Source organism: Tamandua tetradactyla, chromosome 11 (genome assembly GCF_023851605.1).
Source record: "Tamandua tetradactyla isolate mTamTet1 chromosome 11, mTamTet1.pri, whole genome shotgun sequence".
NCBI lineage: Eukaryota > Metazoa > Chordata > Mammalia > Pilosa > Myrmecophagidae > Tamandua > Tamandua tetradactyla.
In genome coordinates this window covers 30,754,619-30,776,286 of record NC_135337.1, presented here as the reverse complement: position 1 = coordinate 30,776,286, position 21,668 = coordinate 30,754,619, and the positions used below count along the sequence as shown (strand labels likewise).

The window sequence follows — 21,668 nt, the reverse complement described above, 5'->3', positions numbered from 1 at the left end:
GATGAAATACATTAAGTTTTAAGCATAAAATTGTTCTGATGTTTTTATGTCTTTTTGTATGTATATATATATTTGAAAATATTATAACTAATAATCTATTAATGGTTGATTAGACTTTAACTTTTGAAGTTACATAGCTAATAGTTCATAATTTTTCCTTATGCTGTCAAACTTCTTGATGATGCAGAATGTCAGGGATTTTTGAGTTAGATTTCCTGTCTTATACTTATAAATAAAGTGAAAAGGGTTCCAAGATAGTGGAACTATCCTGCCCTACCACTTACTGTGAGAAGCTGGGCAAGTTTTAATAACCTTTCTGAGACTGAATTTCCTATCTATACTTAGGGTATAATAATATCACCAATTATGTAAGATTTTGAGTACCTAGCATGAAGACAGTAGGCACTCAGTGAATGTAAGCTAGTATTATGTCAGAATTAAGCTTTAAAATATTTTTAAAGTAAAATTAACTAAATATGGTTATTGGCAATAAATGCATATTTTATTTTCATTTTTATGCTTTGTTTTTCATAGGCAGTTAAAGGAAGAAAATAACAATGGAAAAGAGAAATTAAGGAGTATGGCAGTGAAAAATTCAGAAGTCATGGCACAACTAACTGAATCCAGACAAAGTATTCTGAAACTAGAGAGTGAGTTAGATGACAAAGAAGGAATACTTAGAGAAAAATTTTCTCTAATGAGTGAGAACCGAGAATTAAAAGTCCGTATTGCAACACAGAATGAGCGATTAGGTTTGTGTCAGCAAGAAATTGAAAATTCAAGGGTGGAACTGACAAGCCTGGAAAAAATTATATCCCAGTTGCCAGTAAGTATGTGTGAAAAGAAATATACTGTACTTGATTACATAATGGAAAGAGCAAAGTTTACCGAAGTTCTTTATGAGAAAACATCATTTTATATGGGTCTTATTAATTTCCATTTTTTTCACTACTTGACTATGTTCTCAGTCCTCAGTTACTTTTTTGTCTTTTCCCTTATTTTTTTCACTTTTAACTGTGTTAACCTCTCTGTCTCTCAGATGCCATGTATAAGACACAGAACATTTTAAAAAACAGTTTTGTTATATTATTTATATAACAAAATTCACCTATTTTAAGTGTACTGTTCAGTGATTTTTAGTAAACTTTGTTTTTTAAACATCACCATAATCCAGTTTTCAGTTATTTCTGTTATTCCCGAAAGATCCCCATGTCCATTTTATAATTTAACCCCTGTTCTCACCTCAAGTCCCAGACAACAACTAATCTACTTTCTGAATCTATACATTCATCTTTCTGGACATTTCATGTAAATGGAATCATGAAATATGTGGTCTTCTGTATATGGCATCTTAATGCTTTTTGGGGTCATCCATATTGTGCCATGTATCAGTATTTCATTTCTTTCTTTACTGAATAATACAGCATTATTTGGATTTATTACATTTTATTTATGCATTGACCTGTAGATGGACATTTAAGTTGTTTCCACTTTGGGGCTATTATGAATAATGCTGCCATGAATCTTTGCATGCAAGTATGTGTGGACATATGTTTTCATTTCTCTTGAGAAGATACTTGGAGCAGAATTGCTAAATCATATGATGAATTTATGTTTAACATTCTAAGGAGATCCAAAACTTTTTCTAAAGCGGCTTTTACATTTCCACCAGCAGTGCCTGTAGGTTCCCTTTTCTTCACATCCTGTCCACACTTGTTATTATCTGTCTTTTTTACTATGACCATCTCTTAGTGGGTGTGAAGTGGTAGCTTGTGGTTTTAATTTGCATTTCCCTGAGGAATATTTATGTTGAACAACTTTTCTTATACTGATTAGAATAGCACAAAACTTCAGATGTTTTCATGAGAGCAGTATGCCACTTTTCTCTTTGAATTATATATGAAATCGTGTTTATAAGTAAGATTAGGAAGGTGAATGACTATGCTAATGTCAGGAAAATGTTATTGAAATTTATAAAATAAAGTTGAGATTAGGAGAAAATATAGATAAATGTATCATGGTTGGTTTTACATGTGAATGAACGATAGATTGGATGGTAGATTCTTGCCAATTTTAAATTGTTAAAGCCATAAAGTTAAGAATCTAAAATGACCTTAGAAATCATATGATTCAGTATCATCATTTTATTGGGGAAGAAATATAGACTCAAGGAAATAGATAACTTGTCCATACAACTATAACAGAATTAAAACTAGACCATACAATTCTTGGCTCCAAGCCCTCTGCTTATTTCTGTTTCCTAGAATGATCATTATTTGCTTAGATTTGTAATATACCGTCTGTTTTCTTTTTTTAATTGACATTCTCAAATGAACTTAGAGTTAAGAATTACTTGATGTATGACTGATGGTAGGATAGTATTGTCTTTATTCTGTCCAAATTGTATGAAAAAATGTACTCATTAAAATGTTTTTAATTGGTATGATTGATCCTGTGTGTCATACACTGTGAAGAATAACATGGTTTGGAAAGGTAAGTTGTTTCCATTTCTAAAATGATATGATTTGATTATAGTTTGTAGGTAGTAGTTGTTAAGTGATTATCTTGCCCTTTTCACAGCTATTTTTAAAATTCTGTATTATTTACAGAATTAAATAATACACAGAGAGGATAGAAATCATATAGCTCATTTTTTTATCACAGTGGAATAAAGCTAGAAATCAATAAAAAGAAAAACTGGAAAATTCACAAATATGTAGGAATTAAACAGCATGCTCTTTAACAATCAATAGATCAAAGAAGAAATCAAAAAGGAAATTAGAAAGTACTTACAGGTGAAGGTATACAAAACACTGGGTACCGAAATTTATAGTATTCAGTGAAGTCGCTGCGCAGAAAGAAATTTATAACTATAAATAACTACATTAAGAAGAAGAAGAAATATCTCTCAGATCAGTAACCTTCATATGTTGAGGACCTAGAAAAAGAAAAGCAAATTTAATGAAAAATTAACAGAGGAAGGAAATAATGAAAAAAATAAAAGGGGAAATGGAGAAACAATAGGAAAACAATTGAGAGAATCAGTGAAACCAAAAATTGGTTCTTTGATATGAACAATAAAATTGACAGACCTTTAGCTTTTGACTGACAAAAAAAATGAAAAAAGAAACGATGCAAATAACTAAATCAGAATTGAAAGGGGCATTACGACAAATCTTGCAGACATAAAAAGGGTTATAAAAGAATACTATGTACAATTACATGGCAAAAATTAGATAACCTAGATGAACTGAACAAATTCCTAGAAACACACAAATTACTTAAACTGACTCGAAAAGAAAGACAAAATCTCACCTGACATGTAAAGATGTTGACTCAGTAGTCAAAATCCTCCCAAGAAAGAAAAATCTAGAATCAAATGGATTCACTGGTGAATCCTACCAAACATTCAATGAAGAATTAATGCCAGTTCTTCTCAGACTCTTCTAAAATATTGAAGAGAAGGGAACACTTCCTAGCTCATTCTGTGAGACCAGTGTCACCCTTATACCAAAGCCTGATAACGATGTTACAACACAAGAAATTACAGACCTATTTCTCTTATGAATATAGGTACAAAACTCCTCAACAAAATATTGGTAAACCAAATACAAGAACATATTAAAAGGATTGTACATAATGACCAAGTGGGATTTATCCCAGAATGCAAGGGTGGCTCAACATAAAATCAGTGTTATACAGCACATTAATAGAACAAAGGGAAAAACCCACATGATATCTCAGTTGTTGTAGAAAAGTCATTGACAAAATCTAACATGCTTTTGTGATAAAAACACTCAGAAACTGGTCCTAGAAGTGAACTTTTTCAATATGATGCAGGGTGTTTATGAAAAAAACATCAAATAGGTATTGGTGAGGATGCAGAAAAATCAACGATTTTGCACATTATTGGTAGTAATTTTAAATGGTGTAGATGCTACTGAAAATAGTTTGGTAGTTCTTCAAAAGTTAAACGTAGAATTACCATGTAACCTGGCAGTTTTACTACTAGTATATACCCCAAAGAATTGGAAACAGAAACTTGAACAGATACTTGTACACCAATATTTATAGCATCATTATTCGCAATAGATATAGGTGAAAACAACCCAAATTTCGGTCAGCAAATGAATGGATAAACAAAATGTGAGATATACATGTAATGGAATATTATTTAGCAGTAAAAAGAATTAAAATTCTGATGCATGCTGCAACATGAATGAACCTAAAGAACATGTTGAGTGAAATAAGCCAAACACAATAGGATAAGTACTATGTGATTCCCCTTATGTGAAATATCTAGTATAAGCAAATTCATAAAGACAAAAAGTAGATTAGAGGTTACCAGGGGCTGAGGGAAGAGAGGAATGGGGAGTTATTGCTTACCAGGTACAGAGGTGTTTGTGATGATGAAAAGTTTTGGTAATAGATGGTGATGACATAGTACAACATTGTGAATGTAATTAACACCACTGAATTGTATACTTACAAATAGTTAAAATGGAAAATGTGTTATATATGTCACTACAATAAAAAAAAGTTTTTTAAGTACAGAACACTACAGAGACTGTTATACGACAGCATTTCCATTTGCTAAATCAGGATAGCATTTTGCCATATCCACTTCAGAATTATTTTAAATAAAATTTTACAGGTAAAGTCCTTTTATGTACTTCATCAGATCTCAATTTTTTCTCTCCTCAGAGGTAGTCATAATCTTGATATTCATGTGTATCCTTTCCATCCTTATTTTAAATATTTCCATATATGAATGGATCCAGAGAATTATGTCTGTGTGTGTGTGTATAATTTTTGCCTTTTTCGTATGCATTTTTGATACTGTGTACTTTGTTCCCCATAAAAATCAGTGGGGAAAAGATGGAAGAATCATTTCCATCTTTTAAAATACTATGTGTGGTGCCAAGATGGCAGCATAGCAAAGTGCACGATTTAGTTCGTCCTCCAGAACAACTACGAAATAGCCAGAAACAGTACAGAACAGCGCCTGGGGCCATATCAGTGACCGGACACACAGCGTACCCCAGTCTGGACCAGTTGGACTGGCTGTGATCTCCCCCAAAACTTGAGTTCCCCAAGCCGCAGCGGCCGGTGCCCTTTCCCCAAAGGCTGCTTCCCAGAGGGGAAAGCAAAGGGACTTTACCAGCAGCAGGGGTAGAGCGCAACCAAACGCCAATTGTGTAATTAAGTAACAAATTCTGAACACTAAAAATAGGCCCCAAGCTCAGCTGAACCCTGCAAAAGCAGAGGTTGCTCATTTTTGCGACAGCGACAAGGGGACAAGGCTGATAGGAAAAGAAAAAAAAAAAAAAACAGAGGTTTTTCTGGCTGTTTCTAAAAAGGCTTGACTGCCTCTGGATACAGCAGCAGGACTTCTCAGGCTGCAACTGCCCCAGGCAAAGACAGAAACAAGCTTCTTTGAGGGCTTTTTCTGGAGCCTGTGCCATCCCTGCGGATGGGGGGGTTGGTGGGGGTGGTGGTGAAGCGCAACTCAGGTGGAATCCCTCCCTCTAGGAATTCAACACCAGGGCTTAGTAATTTGAAGCCACTAAAACCAGCTTACAACCTATCCTCTCTCTACACTACGCCCCCAGCAGGGAGAGTGTGCCAAAGTTAAAGGTACCACTTCATCTTATGCTGGTGGGACCTGCAGGCAGACAAGTGCCACATACTGGGCAAGATAAGAAAAACAGAGTCCAGAGATTTCACAAGAAAGTCTTTCAACCTGCTAGGTCTTACCCTCAGAGAAAACTGGCGCAGGTGACTCTTTCCTCCTAAGAGGAAGCCAGTTAGGTCTGGGAAAATCTGGCTGGGGTCTATAATAGCTAAGTAGACCCTCCTAAAGGTGGGGAGAAAAAGGCACCATACAGGCAGGGCAAGAAACAAGAAAACAAGAACTGAAAATTGCTCCTTTGTTAAACAAAACATAAGCTAGAGGTCCAAAAACTTGAACTGAATGTCAAACAGCAGATAGAAAACAAATTCACCCAACAAGAAAACCCTAGGTAAAAGAAGTGAAAGCAATCTCCAGAATAAACTAGTTAAGGTAATTAAATGTCTAGACGCCAGCAAAAAATGACAAATCACACTAGGAAAGTTGAAGATATGGCCCAGTCAAAGGAACAAACCAACAATTCAAATGAGATACAGCAGTTAAAACAATTAATTCAGAATATATGAACAGACATGGAAAACCTCTCAAAAATCAAATGAATGAATTGAGGGAGGATAAAAAGGAGGCAAGGAATGAACAAAAAGAAGAGAGGAAAGTCCGAAAAAACAAATCACAGAACTTATGGGAATGAAAAGCAGAGCAGAAGAGATGAAAAAAACAATGGAAACCTACAATGGTAGATTTTGAGAGGCAGAACATAGGATTAGTGAACTGGAGGATGGAACATCTGAAATCCAACAAGCAAAAGAAACTGTAGGGAAAAAAATGGTAAAATATGAGCAGGGACTCAGGGAATGGGATGACAATATGAAGCGCACGAATATACGTGTTCTGGGTGTCCCAGAAGGAGAAGAGAAGGGAACAGAAGGAGAAAAACTCATGGAGGAAATTATCACTGAAAATTTCCTGACTCCGACGAATGACTTAAAATTACAGGTTGAAGAAGTCCAGCGTACCCCAAAGAAAATAGATCCAAATAGATGTACTCCAAGACACTTACTAATCAGAATGTCAGAGGTCAGAGAGAAAGAGAGAATCTTGAAAGCAGCAAGAGAAAAGCAATCCATTACATACAAGGGAAGCCAAATAAGACTATGTGCAGATTTCTCATCAGAAATCATGGAGGCAAGAAGACAGTGGGATGATAGATTTAAATTATTAAAAGAGAAAAACTGCCAGCCAAGAATTCTATATCCAGCAAAATTGTCCTTCAAAAATGAGGGAAAATTACAATATTTTCAGAGAAAACATCACAGAGAATTTGTGACCAAGAAACCTGCTCTGCAAGAAATACTAAAGGGAGCACTAGAGACAGATAGGAAAAGACAGAAGAGAGAGGTGTGGAGAAGAGTGTAGAAATGAAGACCATCAGTAAAGGTAAAAAGAAGAAAAATTAGATATGATATATAAAATCCAAAAGGCAAAATGGTAGAAGAAAGTACTACCCATACAGTAATAACACTGAATGTTAATGGATTAAACTCCCCAATCAAAAGACAAAGACTGGCAGAATGGATTAAAAAACAGGACCCATCTGTATGCTGTCTGCAGGAAACACATCTTCAACCCAAACATTAACATAGGTTGAAAGTGAACGGTTGGGAAAAGATATTTCATGCAAATAACAATCAGAAAAGAGCAGGAGTAGCTATACCAATATCGAACAAATTAGACTTCAACTGTAAAACAGTTAAAAGAGACAAAGAAGGATACTATGTAACTAATAGAAGGACCAATTCAGCAAGAAGACATAACAATCACAAATATTTATGCACCGAGCCAGAATGCTCAAAAATACATGAGGCAAACACTGAAAAGAGAAATAGACACATCTGCCATAATAGATGGAGACTTCAATTCCCCACTCTCATCAATGGACAGAACATCTAGACAGAGGATCAATAAAGAAGCAGAGAATTTGAATCATACAGTAAATGAGCTAGACTTAACAGACATTTATAGAACATTACACCCCAGAACAGCAGGATACACATTTTTCTCAATTGCTCATGGATCATTCTCAAGGATAGACCATATGCTAGGTCACAAAGCAAGTCTCAGTAAATTTTAAAGGATTGAAATCATGCAGAACACTTTCTCAGACCATAAAGGAATGAAGTTGGAAATCAGTAATAGGCAGAGTCCCAGAAAATTCACAAATATGTGGAGGCTCAACAACACACTCTTAAACAACCAGTGGATCAAGGAAGAAATTACAAGAGAAATCAGTAAATATCTCGAGGCAAATGAAAATGAAAACACAACATATCAAAACTTATGGGATGTAGCAAATGCAGTGCTAAGAGGGAAATTTATTGCCCTAAATGCCTATATCAAAAAAGAAGAAAGGGCAAAAATTGAGGAATTAACTGTCCACTTGGAAGAACTAGAGAAAGAACAGCAAACTAACCCCAAAGCAAGCAAAAGGAAAGAAATAATGAAGATTAGAGCAGAAATAAATGAAATTGAGAACATGAAAACAATTGAGAAAATCAACAAAACCAGAAGCTGGTTCTATGAGAAAATCAATAAGATTGATGGGCCCTTAGCAAGATTGACAAAAAGAAGAAGAGAGAGGATGCAAATGAATAAGATCAGAAATGGAAGAGGAGACATAACCACTGACCCCACAGAAATAAGGGAAGTAATGACAGGATACTGTGAACAACTTTATGCTAATAAATACAACAATGTTGATGAAATGGACAACTTTCTAGAAAGGCATGAACAACCAACTTTGACTCGAGAAAAAATAGACGACCTCAACAAACCAATCACAAGTAAAGAAACTGAAACAGACATTAAGAAGCTCCCCAAAAAGAAAAGTCCAGGACCAGATGGCTTCACATGTGAATTCGACCAAACATTCCAGAAAGAATTAGCACCAATCCTGCTCAAACTCTTCAAAAAAATCGAAGAGGAGGGAAAGCTACCTAATTCATTCTACGAAGCCAACATCACCCTCGTACCAAAGCCAGAAAAAGATATTACAAAAGACCAATCTCTCTAATGAATATAGATGCAAAAATCCTCAACAAACTTCTAGCAAATCAAATCCAGCAACACATTAAAAGAATTATACATCATGGCCAAGTAGGATTCATCCCAGGTATGCAAGGATGGTTCAACATAAGAAAATCAATTAATGTAATACACCATACAACAACTCGAAGCAGAAAAACCGCATGATCATCTTGATTGATGCAGAAAAGGCGTTTGATGAAATTCAACATGCTTTCCTGTTGAAAACACTTCACAGGATAGGAATAGAAGGGAAATTCCTTAAAATGATAAAGGGAATATATGAAAAACCCACAGCTAATATCATCCTCAATGGGGAAAAACTGAAAACTTTCCCCCTAAGATCAGGAACAAGACAAGGATGTCCACTATCACCACTGTTATTCAACATTGTGTTGGAAGTTCTAGAAGCAATTAGACAAGAAAAAGAAATACGGGCGGGCCACGGTGGCTCAGCAGGTAAGAATGCTTGCCTGCCATGCCTGAGGACCCGGGTTCGATTCCCGGTGCCTGCCCATGTAAAAAAAAAAAGAAATACAAGGCATCAAAATTGGAAAGGAAGAAGTAAAACTCTCACTGTTTCCAGGTGATATGAGACTATATGTCCCAAAAAATCGACAGCAAAACTACTAGAGCTAATAAATGAGTACAGCAAAGTGGCAGGTTACAAGATCAACACTCAAAAATCTGTAGTGTTTCTATACACTAGTAATGAACAATCTGAGGGGTAAATCAAGAAACGAATTCCATTTACAATTGCAGCCAAAAAAATATATATTTAGGAATAAATTTAACTAAAGAGACAAAAGACCTATACAAAGAAAACTACCAGAAATTGTTAAAAGAAATCACAGAAGACCTAAATAGATGGAAGGGCATACTGTGTTCATGGATTGGAAGACTAAATACAGTTAAGATGTCAATTCTACCTAAATTGATTTACAGATTCAATGCAATACCAATCAAAATCCCAACAACTTACTTTTCAGAAATAGAAAAACCAATAAGCAAATTTATCTGAAACGGCAGGGTGCCCCGAATTGCTAAAAGTATCCTGAGAAAAAAAAAATGAAGCCGGAAGTATCACACTGCCTGACTTTAAGGCATGTTATTAAGTTACAGTGATCAAAACAGCATAGTACTGGCATCGAGATGGATATATTGACCATTGGAATCGAATAGAGTGTTCAGATATAGACCCTCTCATCTATGGACAACTGATCTTTGATAAGGCAGTCAAGCCAACTCACCTGGGACGGAACAGTCTCTTCAATAAATGGTGCCTAGAGAACTGGATATCCATATGCGAAAGAATGTAAGAGGACCCATATCTCACACCCTATACAAAAGTTAACTCAAAATGGATCAAGACCTAAACATTAAGTGTAAGACCATAAAACAGTTAGAGGAAAATGTAGGGAAATATCTTATAAATCTTATACTTGGAGGCGGTTTTATAGACCTTACACCCAAAGCAAGAGCATGGAAGAAAGAAAGAAAGAAATGGGAACTCCTCAAAATTAAACACTTTTGCGCATCAAAGAACTTCATCAAGAAAGTAAAAAGACAGCCTACACTACACAGTGGGAGACAATATTTGGAAACGACGTATCAGATAAAGGTCTAGTATCCAGAATTTATAAAGAGATTGTTCAACTCAACAACAAAAAGACAGCCAATCCAATTACAAAATGGGAAAAAGACTTGAATAGACACCTCTCAGAGGAGGAAATACAAATGGCCAAAAGGCACATGAAGAGATGCTCAATGTCCCTGGCCATTAGAGAAATGCAAATCAAAACCACAATGAGATATCATCTCACACCCACCAGAATGGCCATTATCAACAAAACAGAAAATGACGAGTGCTGGAGAGGATGTGGAGAAAGAGGAACACTTATCCACTGTTGGTGGGAATGTCAAAGGGTGCAACCACTGTGGAAGGCAGTTTGGCGGTTCCTCAAAAAGCTGAATATAGAATTGCCATACGGCCCAGCAATACCATTGCTGGGAATGTACTCAAAGGAATTAAGGGCAAAAACTCAAACGGACGTTTGCACACCAATGTTTATAGCAACGTTATTTACAATTGCAAAGAGATGGAAACAGCCAAAATGTCCATCAACAGACGAGTGGCTAAACAAACTGTGGTATATACATACGATGGAATATTATGCAGCTTTAAGGCAGGATAAACTTATGAAGCATGTAATAACATGGATGGACCTAGAGAACATTATGCTGAGTGAGTCTAGCCAAAAACTAAAGGACAAATACTGTATGGTCCCAATGATGTGAATCGACACTCGAGAATAAACTTGGAATATGTCATTGGTAACAGAGTTCAGCAGGAGTTAGAAACAGGGTAAGATAATGGGTAATTGGAGCTGATGGGATACAGATTGTGCAATAGGACTACATACAAAAACTCAAAAATGGGCAGCACAATAATACCTAATTGTAAAGTAATCATGTTAAAACACTGTATGAAGCTGCATCCGAGCTAAAAAAAAAAAAAAAACAAAGCAGAAAATGATGAGTGCTGGAGAGAATGTGGAGAAAGAGGAACACTTATCCACTGTTGGTGAGAATGTCAAATGGTGCAACCGCTGTGGAAGGCAGTTTGGCAGTTCCTCAAAAAGCTGAATATAGAATTGCCATAAGACCCGGCAATACCATTTTTAGGTATCTACTCAGAGGACATGAGGGCAAAGACACAAACAGACATTTGCACACCAATGTTCATAGCAGCATTATTTACAATTGCAAAGAGATGGAAACAGCCCAAATGTCCATCAACAGATGAGTAGCTAAACAAACTGTGGTATATAACAGTTTGCTGAGTCTCAGCTCAGCTGTAAGACATTAAAGTTATGAAGTATGTAACAACATGGTTCACCTCAAGGACATTTTGCTGAGTGAGATAAGGCAGAAACAAAAGGACAAATGCTGTATGGTCTCACTGATATGAACTGACATTAGTGAATAATTTAGACTATTTTGTTGGTAATGGAGACCACCAGGAGATAGAAATAGGGTAAGATATTGGGTGATTGAAGCTGGTGGGATACGGATTGTGTAACAGGACTGAATGTTGGAACTCAGAGATGGACAGCACGATACTACCTAATTGTAATACAATTATGTTTAAACACTGAATGAAGCTGCATGTGAGAATGATGGAGGAGGGCTGGGGGCACAAATGAAATCAGAAAGAAATATAGATGATAAAGACTGATATGATATAATCTAGGAATGCCTCTAGTGTATGATGATAGTGACTAAATGTACAAATTTTTAAAATGTTTTTACATGGGGAAGAACAAAGGAATGTCATTAATGTAGGATGCTGAAAATAGATGTAATTAATTTTTAAAATTTTCAACCTATATGTGAGACTAAAGCAAAAAATGTTTATTTGGTATAAAATTTATATTTTGACTAGTGCATTTCCTAATAAAACTTATGTAGACAGCTTAACTGATCATCATAAGTACATGGAACTTTGAGTAGGACATGAGATTTTGTTGGTTTGTCCAGAGTGATGCCCCATTAAATCCCAGAGTGATTCAGTCAGTGAGTGGAAAAGTATTCGCAAAGTCCCCTCTGGGGAATGGTGAGAACAGGGGGAAATTCAACTTCCCCAAGTTTAATTCTTGATATTCTCACAAGCAGTGTGGACAACCAAAACTATAAGCTGAGCCCCCAGTCTTGGGATTTGTTCCTATGAAACTTAACCCCACAAAGGATAGGCCAAGCCTACTTAAAATTAGGCCTAAGAATCACCCCCAAGAGAACCTCTTTTGTTGCTCACATGTGATCTGTCTCTCTCCAGTCAACACAGCAAGCAAACTCACCACCCTCCCCCTGGGACATGACTCCCAGGGGTGTGGACCTTCCTGGCAATGTGAGTCAGAGATCCTACAATGAGCTGAGACTCAGCATCAAGGGATTGAGAAAAACCCTAGAGTGAGCTGAGACTCAGCATCAAGAGATTGAGAAAACCTTCTGGACCAAAAGGGGGAAGAGTGAAAGGAGGCAAATTGTCAATGGCTGAAAGATTCCAAACAGAGTTGAGAGGTTATCCTGGAGGTTATTCTTACGCATTAAGTGGATATCCCCTTGTTAGTCAAGATGTAATGGAGAGGCTGGAGGAAACTGCCTGAAAATGTAGAGCGGTGTTCCAGTAGCCATGTTTCTTGAGGATGATTGAATAATGATATAGCTTTCACACTGTGGCTGTGTGATTGTGAAAACCTTGTCTCTGATACTCCTTTTATCTACCTTGTCAAGAAACGAGTAGAATATATGGAATAAATATAAATAATAGGGGAAACAAATGTTAAAGTGAATTTAATTGGAAATGCTAGTGATCAGTGAAAGGGAGGGGTAAAGGGAATGGCATGTATAAATTTTTTTTCTGTTGTGTTTTTATTTCTTTTTCTGAACTGATGTAAATGTTCCAGAAAATGACCATGATGATGAATATGCAACTATGTGATGATATTGTGAATTACGGATTATATATGTAGAGTGGAATGATCAAAATAGGAATGTTTGTTGTTGTTTGGTGTTTTTTGGTATTCAAAAAAATTATTTAAAAAATGCTATATGTGCTATTTTGAAATCTATGTGTGCTTCTATTATTTGTTTTTAACTCAGCATGATAAAATTTATTCATGTTTATTTATGAAACTCAAGTTTATTTCATTTTAATGTCATAAATTATTTTATTATTTTATAAATATGAATATGGATATTTTATTTTTATTTTAGTATTTCATTTTTTCATTCTCCTATTGATGGTCATTATGTTGTTTCCTTTAAATTTACTTATTTTTCAAACTTGGTTTTCTAAATTAAAACACTTGTATCCCACACACGTATTATAAATGTACAAGTATTTGTTTTTAAACTTGCAGTTAAAAAGAGAAATGGTTGGTTTTAAATCATTCATTTCGAAGTACCAAAAGAGCAGTTTGTCAAACAAGGAGGACAATTGCATTAGCTGCTGTGAAGCAAATAAAATGGTGATCTCGGAATTGAGGTACAGTCTTCTAATTCGGAATTATAGTTAATAGAATGTTTCTTATTGTATTTAAATTAAGATCTTTTGTTGAAAAGTTGGAAAAGAAAAACAGAAAAGTACAGGGAATATTATAACAAATATCTGTGTTCCCACAACTAGGCATTGGTTCTTAACATTTTATGACATGTTTTTCAAGGCTGTTACTTTAAATAAAAATAATTCTCATGCACTTCCCAAAAAACAAACATGGAAACAAAGAAAGAAAAAACAAACAAAAATTCAACAAAATCGTTGTACAATAACAAAATACTCACATGGAAAAAGAATGAAATGTGACCCCCGCCTTACAGCATACAAAATAAAAAAGATAACATAGAATGAATAAGAATCCTTTGATCCTTACTTCTAGTCCCTTTTTCACCTATCTGCTGTCAAGAATTGGGTATATATTCTTCATCCATTTTGTATATGCTTATTCTCACAGAAATGTAAGTGTATAATATATGGTTTGCAGTTTTGCCATTTCACTCAGCATAATTCTTAAAATTCATCCATGTTGACAATATAGTTAGAGTGATTGATCAGTGGATGAATTGGTGTAGTTAGTTTTGTTTTAATGGTTGTGTAGGATTCTATCCTATAACTATGTCACAATTTATTTGTCCATTCCATTATTGATAGGTGATTTGTTTCTAGCTTTTTTTTTCCTATTACAAGCATTGCTACAGAGAGCAATCCTTATATCTGTATTCTTTTTTTTTTTTTTTTTTTTTTTTAAAGATTTTGTGTTTGTTTTTTTTTTTTAAAACGCTTTTATTTATTTATTTTTACATGGGCAGGCACTGGGAATCGAACCTGGGTCCTCTGGCATGGCAGGCGAGCACTCCGCCTGCTGAGCCACCGTGGCCTGCCCTATATCTGTATTCTTGTACAAGAGTTTTTCTAGTTTATATTTGTAAAACTGGAATTTCTGGATCACAGGGTATGTACATTTTCCATTCTCCTAGGTTTCCAAAGTCCAATTTACAGTCCTACCAGTGGTGTGTAAGAGTTTCCATATCCAATAGTTAACTTATATTAGAGTTTTTAATTTTTGCCAGTTCAAAAGGTGGAAAACATTTGTATAGAATCTTTCTTCTAATAATTGTTGGCTTCATTTCTTTTGTGCCAGAATTAAGCTTGCAATAAAGGAAGCAGAAATTCAAAAGCTTCAAGCAAACCTGACTGCTCATCAGTTATCTCAGAGTCTTAATGCTTCTAGTGAGAACCAGGAACGTGGCAAATTAAATAGTTTAGAAACAGAACCTATAAAACTAGGCGGTAATCAAGTAGGTAAGTATTTTATATTGAATTAATTTTAAAAATTATTATCAGAGTTCTTTATGATTAATTTTTTGAGAAACCAATCATACTTGATCATCTGTTTATTAGTAAATTACTACTTATGCTCTAAGACAGCAAAAATTATTCAAAATTCCTAGATTTTGCATAATTATTTTTAATGTACTTTATTGGCATACAATTTATATGCAATAAAATGCACCCATTTTAAATATAGTTTGATTTTTGTTAAATGTTTATTTTGTCATATGTTATATCCTTATCACCGTCACCATAATCAAGTCATAATAATTCCAGTACCTCATAAGTTTCCCTTCTATGCCTTCCCATTTAATTCTCTACCACACACCCTTACCCAAGCAACTACTCCTTTCTTTCTGTCACTAAAGATTGGTCCTGGAGTTTCACATAAATGGAATATACAAGATGTGTGCTCTTTTTTTTTCTTTTTTCAAATAATGGCAATTTTATTAGCCTGAAGAAAATAAGTGAAATCTGCCCCAAAATAATCACCATGCATTTAAAAAACAATTAATATTCTATTTACTCTTCTGAGACAACTAATGTTTATTGAGCAAATCCTATTTTCCAGGACCCAGAACCTTAAAGAGTTCTCAACTCCATCCTATAAGATAGGTAATAGTATCTTTTATTTTATGGATCAGAAAACTTAAGACTCAGGCTAATAGAAACCTGCCCATAAACAAGAGGACAGCCATAGGCTGTTTAATTATACTGTTTTAAGAGAACATATCACCTGTTTTTCACATTTGAGTTACTACCACCAAGTCTTTGCTTTTACATTCATTTTTTTAAAATTTTTGTGGAGTTAAACAGAATTTTCATTTACATGACCATCACTTCTCTTTCCTACTTGTCTCTCTAAGGTCTTCATCACTTATCTGTAATTTCCTGCTTATAAATTTCATTAAAATAAGCCGAAATGGGAGTGTATAGTATTAGATATTACTGTATCATTCCAGAGTTTAAAAATGACACAGCACAAATTTTTCAAAAGCTATACCTATGAATGAAAAAATATAAACTATGATTTCTAAAATATACTTTTTATATACATTTTAACCTCATTTTCATACTTTTGATTTATAAATATAACCTTGAGTACAGAATGTTAAAAAACTTAAATGATTATGTATTAAGTGGATAATCACATTTAAATATTGAAATATGTATTTTTAAAGTTTAAAGTACCTCTCTTAAGAACTGAGCTAATGAGTGGTTCCTTATTTTAGTACAATTGAATAAAATTATAAAAGGAGTGTTTTCCTTTATAGTACAGAAGTATAGGTAGCCAAAGGTCCAAAAGATCAAACATAGAGTTCAGTAAATATTGAGGATATTCCAGTAGTTACTAAGTTCTGGCCAACTTCTAGTAATATTTTAGAATACGTTATCTTATAGAGAACCTGTTTTGTTAAAAATGTTCTCATACCCTTTTAAAAAGCCAAAAAAAAAAAAAAAGAACTTAACCATTAACTGTGACCGAACTGATCTTGGATACAATAGGTTCAAAGTTATAAAAACTGATGGGGGCTGATGCCCAATAGACGGAGGGAGCCAAAGGACACAATGACTGAGAAGCAGATTGGTGTACTGTGATGTATACATATAAAGTAATATTGTGCAACTACAAAAGTCTTAAAAAAAAATGTTCTCATAGAAAGGGAAAGAACAGTAAAGAAGTGAACTGCATCAGTTATCTATTAAATGCCTTAATTACAGATTAGGGAGCAATGCTCAAACTTATCTATGATATATGCCAAATGGTAGAACCAGGTCTGATTCCTGGGTGTGACTTTTATTCTTGGCCCTTTTTTACCATATCACAGTGCTCTATCATTTTATGACTTAATCATATCACTGTATTTTAATTTTAATTTGGAAAATTATCAAGGAATAGAACTATTCTCTACAGTTTAAAAATTGTTTTTCTCAAAAATGAGCGTTATAAGAACAGAATGTAGTTTGTAACATTAGAGCACTTTCATAGGTTCATTAAAATGAGAAATTTATACAGGAAAAAGTTCACTTTACATATAATTTATTTTGATTTGGCGACACAAAGCTTACTTACAGCTTTACAACCTCTATATCATGGTAACTTCGTATGTTGTGAAATGGTTATCTATAATCTTGACATTTTCTTCAGTTAGCCAGTTTTCCAGTTTTAGCTGCCTTATAAAAGACTTTCAAAGACTTCATTCTACCTAGAGTTTGTTGGTCTTGTAGCTCAAGATGTGTTATCTTTGAATGTAGCCTGGAAACTTTCTGCCATAGGTGTTTCTTATGTTTTGTCTGTAAATCTTCTGCTCCAGTCCATATCCTTATATAAGTAGTCTTCAGTGTCTCTATCTTCCATTTCCAGTTTCTTGTTGGGTGGGTGTAAAAGAATTAATTTTAGGTCTAGGATTTTCAGTGGGTGCAAAATGACAATTACAGATTCCTTATGTGCATTTGATTCTTCAACTATTTGAGTAATTGTGCTGAATAAGACTGGATTTTCTTGTGCTGACTTAATTTCCACAAAGTTATTTGCAAAATTTGAATTAGCGAAATGATTGGTAGCTATTTCAAGCATTTCTTGTGTTTTCAAAGACTGCTGAATTCCTTCTGAATCTTAAGTTGTCAAAGTAATAGTTGTAAAATTTATATTGTCAAAAGATGTGTGAAAAACACCTACATCTAAATCCTGATCAACTGATGTTTCCAAAGTAGATTGTGGTTTTTCAATATCTTGTTTAACTAGTTTAAAGATTACTGTTATTTTGTATATGTCAGTTTTTGGAGCTGGTGGGTGTGCCTAGGCAGATGAATCAAGTAATTCTGCACATTTAGGGAGCACAGTCTCGTTAGTTTATAATTTTTGTAGGCTCATATGGCACTTGATTCTTCTTGCTCACTCTCCAATTTTTTCTTCTGAGACTTTTTTTGGAGGAGTCTTCCCTTTGTTCATCCTTCTAATAAGCCTATTGATCTTAGTTCATCCCTCTAATAAGCCTATTGATCTAGTCTTCCCTGTTGCCAGCTTCTCCCCCTTCTACAAATGGTGCTCTTTTTCTTCATTCCACCTCTGCGAGGAGATCATTTAAAGGGCCACAGGAAGTTGTTTCCTTCTTTGAAGTGTTTCCCAACAGTATAGAGTCATGAATCACGTCCTCCATGCAGACGATGCCATATTTACCAAGAGATCATGCAGTCAAAGAACTGTCGAGGCAATCCACTTCTTACTGATTTTGTCGTAACCACACTTAAAGATCACTTCATTCACTGACTTCAGATTAGGTACCCCCATGCCATATATGCTTCCACAATTCTCAGCATGTTAATTGAGGCCTTGTTAAGCTTAACAGAGGTGCCATTAAAGATTTGGCAAAGGTGAAGCTGCGACGCTTTCTGGACCTTTGGGCCACACCATCGATACTTCTGATTCTATTGACAAATGCCAGTGTGGGTTCTGAAAGTACATAGAAGTTGCCAACTTTTCTTGCCATTCTAGCCATTCAAATCTCGGTTCTGTACATCTGCTTATATTCCTTATGATAGTACCTCGCATTTTCGTAAATTAAGCTTCATCCTTGCCTTTTAGTCTGTCGTTTGGGCAAAATTCTTTCTCAAGCACTGATATTCAGCAAAATTTCTTTGCTTTTTCTTAAGGGTTTCTGGCACAGCTGGAACCTTCTTCTCTCACACCTTCCATGATTCAGGCTGAAAAAGAGTGGATGCATGCTCTTGAGTTTAGCTTCTTCAACATAATATTTTAAGATATAACCGTATTGTTGAGTGTATTTTTATTACTGAGTACCATTCCTTTGAATGAATATAAACCTTTTGTTTAGCTATTCATCTGATAGACATTTAGGTTATTTCCAGTTTTGGGGCAATTATGAATAAAGTTACTATGAGCATTCTGTGGACATATCTTTCATTTTTCTTGGTAGACAACTAAGTATAATTTCATATATTGTGTTTTTTCAACAGGATAAATATACCAAATAGTTTTCCACTGTTGTTGTATTATTTTATATTTTCATCAGCAGTGTATGTGAGCTCCAATTGTTCCACATCCTCACCAATACTTAGTATTACCAGTCATTTTAATTGTAGCTATTCTAATGGTAGGTATGGGCATCTCCTTTCCCTCATAAATTGATATTTTTTGGTTTCTTCACATGAGCTTATTTGGCCACTCATAAATCTTTTGTGAAGTGTCTGCTCAAATCTTTTGCCTATTTTTTTAAGTGTACAGTTTGATGAAGTTGATTAAGTTTACTCAGTTGTGTAACAAGAACCACAATTCAGTTTTTAGAACACTTCCATCACACCAAAAAGTACACTGTTTGCAGTTAATCCTCATTCTCAACCAACCCAAATCAATTACTGGTCTGCTTTCTACTCTATAATTTTGCCTTTCCTGAAAATTTCTATAAATAATATTGTACAATGTGTAGGTTTTTTGTGTCTGGATTCTTTCACTTAGCGTAATACATCTGAGATTCATCCATGTTGTTGCATGTATCATTAGTTTCTTTTGTATGTATATAATATATTTTATCCATTTAATGGTTGGTGACATTTGGATTATTTCCAGTGCTTATGAATATCACATGCAAATCTTTTTATAAACATGTTTTCAAACCTAGTTGTACAATTGCTATGTCAAATAATAAGTGTGTGTTAAACGTTTTAAGAAACTGCCTGTTTCCCAAAGTTGCATATACTTTGTGTATATGTGTATAAAGTAGTGTATGAAGGTTACAGCTTCTCCATATCTTTGGCAACACTTGATGTTGTCAGTCTTTTTCATTATACCCATTTTTAGTGATTGGATAGCTGTGTTTTATTGTAGTTGTAATTCACATTTCTCTAATAACTGAAGATGTTGAGTATTTATTCATATTTATTCACATGCTTCTTTGTCATTTGTTTATTTTCTTTGGTGAAGTGTCTTCAAAACCTTTGTCCATTTTTTCATTGGGTTATTTGTCTTCTAGTTATTGAAACATAGAGTTCTTTACATATTCCAGGCATTTATCTTATGTATGTTTTCATTTTCTTAATGTTTTTTTTTTTGAAAAATGGAAGGTTTTCATTTTGATGTATTCTAATTGACCAAATTTTTCATGGTTTGTATTTTTCGTATCCTGTGAATTCTTTGCCTACTTCGAGGTCACAAAGATTTTCCCTTATATTTTCTTCTAGAATCTTAATAGTTTTAGCTTTATGTTATGTCTGTAATCCCCTGTGAGTTGTTGTGTTTTTTTGTGTTTGTTTGTTTGTTTGTTTGTTTTTGTATAGTATGAGACAATGGTCAAGGTTCATTTGTTTCTGTACAGTTATTCAGTTGCTCCAGCATTGTTTATTGAAGATTTTTCCTTTTTCCATTGGCAATTTCTTCTAAAATAATTTGACTGTTTATGTTTTGTCTATTTCTGGACTTTTTCTCTTCCATTGATCTATTTTTATGTCAGTAATAGTGTTTTGATTACTTTAATGTTATAGTAAGAATTGAAAAATGAGTCAGTGTAAGGTCACGTACTTTGTACTTTCTTTCCAAAATTGTTTTGGATATTCTCTGTATTTGCATTTCCCTGTAAATTTTAGACCAGCATGTTCATTTCTACCAAAAAGAAAAAAATGCACCAAGATTTTTATTGGGATTGCATTGAATCTAGACAGTCCATTGGAGACAATTGACATCTTAGCAATATTGAGTCTTCTGATCCTTGAACATGGTATATTTCGTTATTTACTTGGGCCTACTCTAATATCTTTTGACAGTACTGTGTAGTTTTTAGTGTACAGGCTAAAGGTCTTTCAAAAAATTATTCCCAAGGATTTTCTATAGTTTTTGACGCTCTTCTGTATGAACGTTAATTTCTTTTTCATTTTTTAGGGGGTTTCTGATAATATGTAAATGTACATATCTGGTGATGTTAGTAAACTCACTTATTAGTTCTAATTCCATTTTGTAGTGTCTAATATTTTCCATGTGCCTGCCTATATCATCTGAATGAAGTCAGTTTCACTTCTTCCTTTTCATTGTGTGTGCTATTTATTGTTTTTCTTTGCCTTATTTCACTGGTTAGGTTAATATCTACAATATTGCATAGAAGAGATGATAAGAGTGGGTGTCCTATTTCTTTTCCTGGATTTTAGGTAAAAGGCACTATTAAGTATGTTAGCTGTGGGTTTTTCATAATGTCCTTCATGAGTTTAAGGAAGTTCCCTTCTATTTCTATTTTACCACGAGTTTTTTTTTTTTTTTTTTTGGTTTGTTTTATTTCACATTGTCATGAATATGTGTTACATTTTATCAACTGCTTTTTCTGCTTCAATAGATATGATTAAAAATTTTTTCTCTTCTGCTAATATAGTGAATTATATTGATTGACTTTTTAATATTAAACCAACCTTGAATTCCTGGGATAAAGCCCACTATTGTTACCAAATATGTGTTCACGAGGGATGCTGGTCTGTAGTGTACTTTTTTGCAGTATCTTTGACTGCTTATATTATCAAGTTGTCCTTATCAAATCATTTCTGAAGTGTGCTCTCTTCTTCCAT

At 34.4% G+C, this 21,668-nt stretch overlaps 1 protein-coding gene and 1 pseudogene across 10 annotated transcripts in view; one reads left to right on the top strand and one right to left on the bottom strand.

Moving 5' to 3' along the window:
* CCDC18 (coiled-coil domain containing 18) overlaps positions 1-21,668 on the top strand; it is a 193,855-nt gene that overhangs the window by 74,804 nt on the left and 97,383 nt on the right. For all 10 annotated transcript variants that reach the window (XM_077120251.1, XM_077120245.1, XM_077120247.1 and 7 more), the window contains 3 exons: positions 535-826; positions 13,636-13,760; positions 14,914-15,074. In XM_077120251.1, the coding sequence (XP_076976366.1) occupies positions 581-826; positions 13,636-13,760; positions 14,914-15,074 (532 nt within the window). In that variant the 5' untranslated portion in view covers positions 535-580. The remainder of the gene's footprint in view (positions 1-534; positions 827-13,635; positions 13,761-14,913; positions 15,075-21,668) is intronic.
* The window catches only part of LOC143650921 (THAP domain-containing protein 5 pseudogene), a 30,650-nt pseudogene continuing 26,173 nt past the window's right edge, over positions 17,192-21,668 (bottom strand).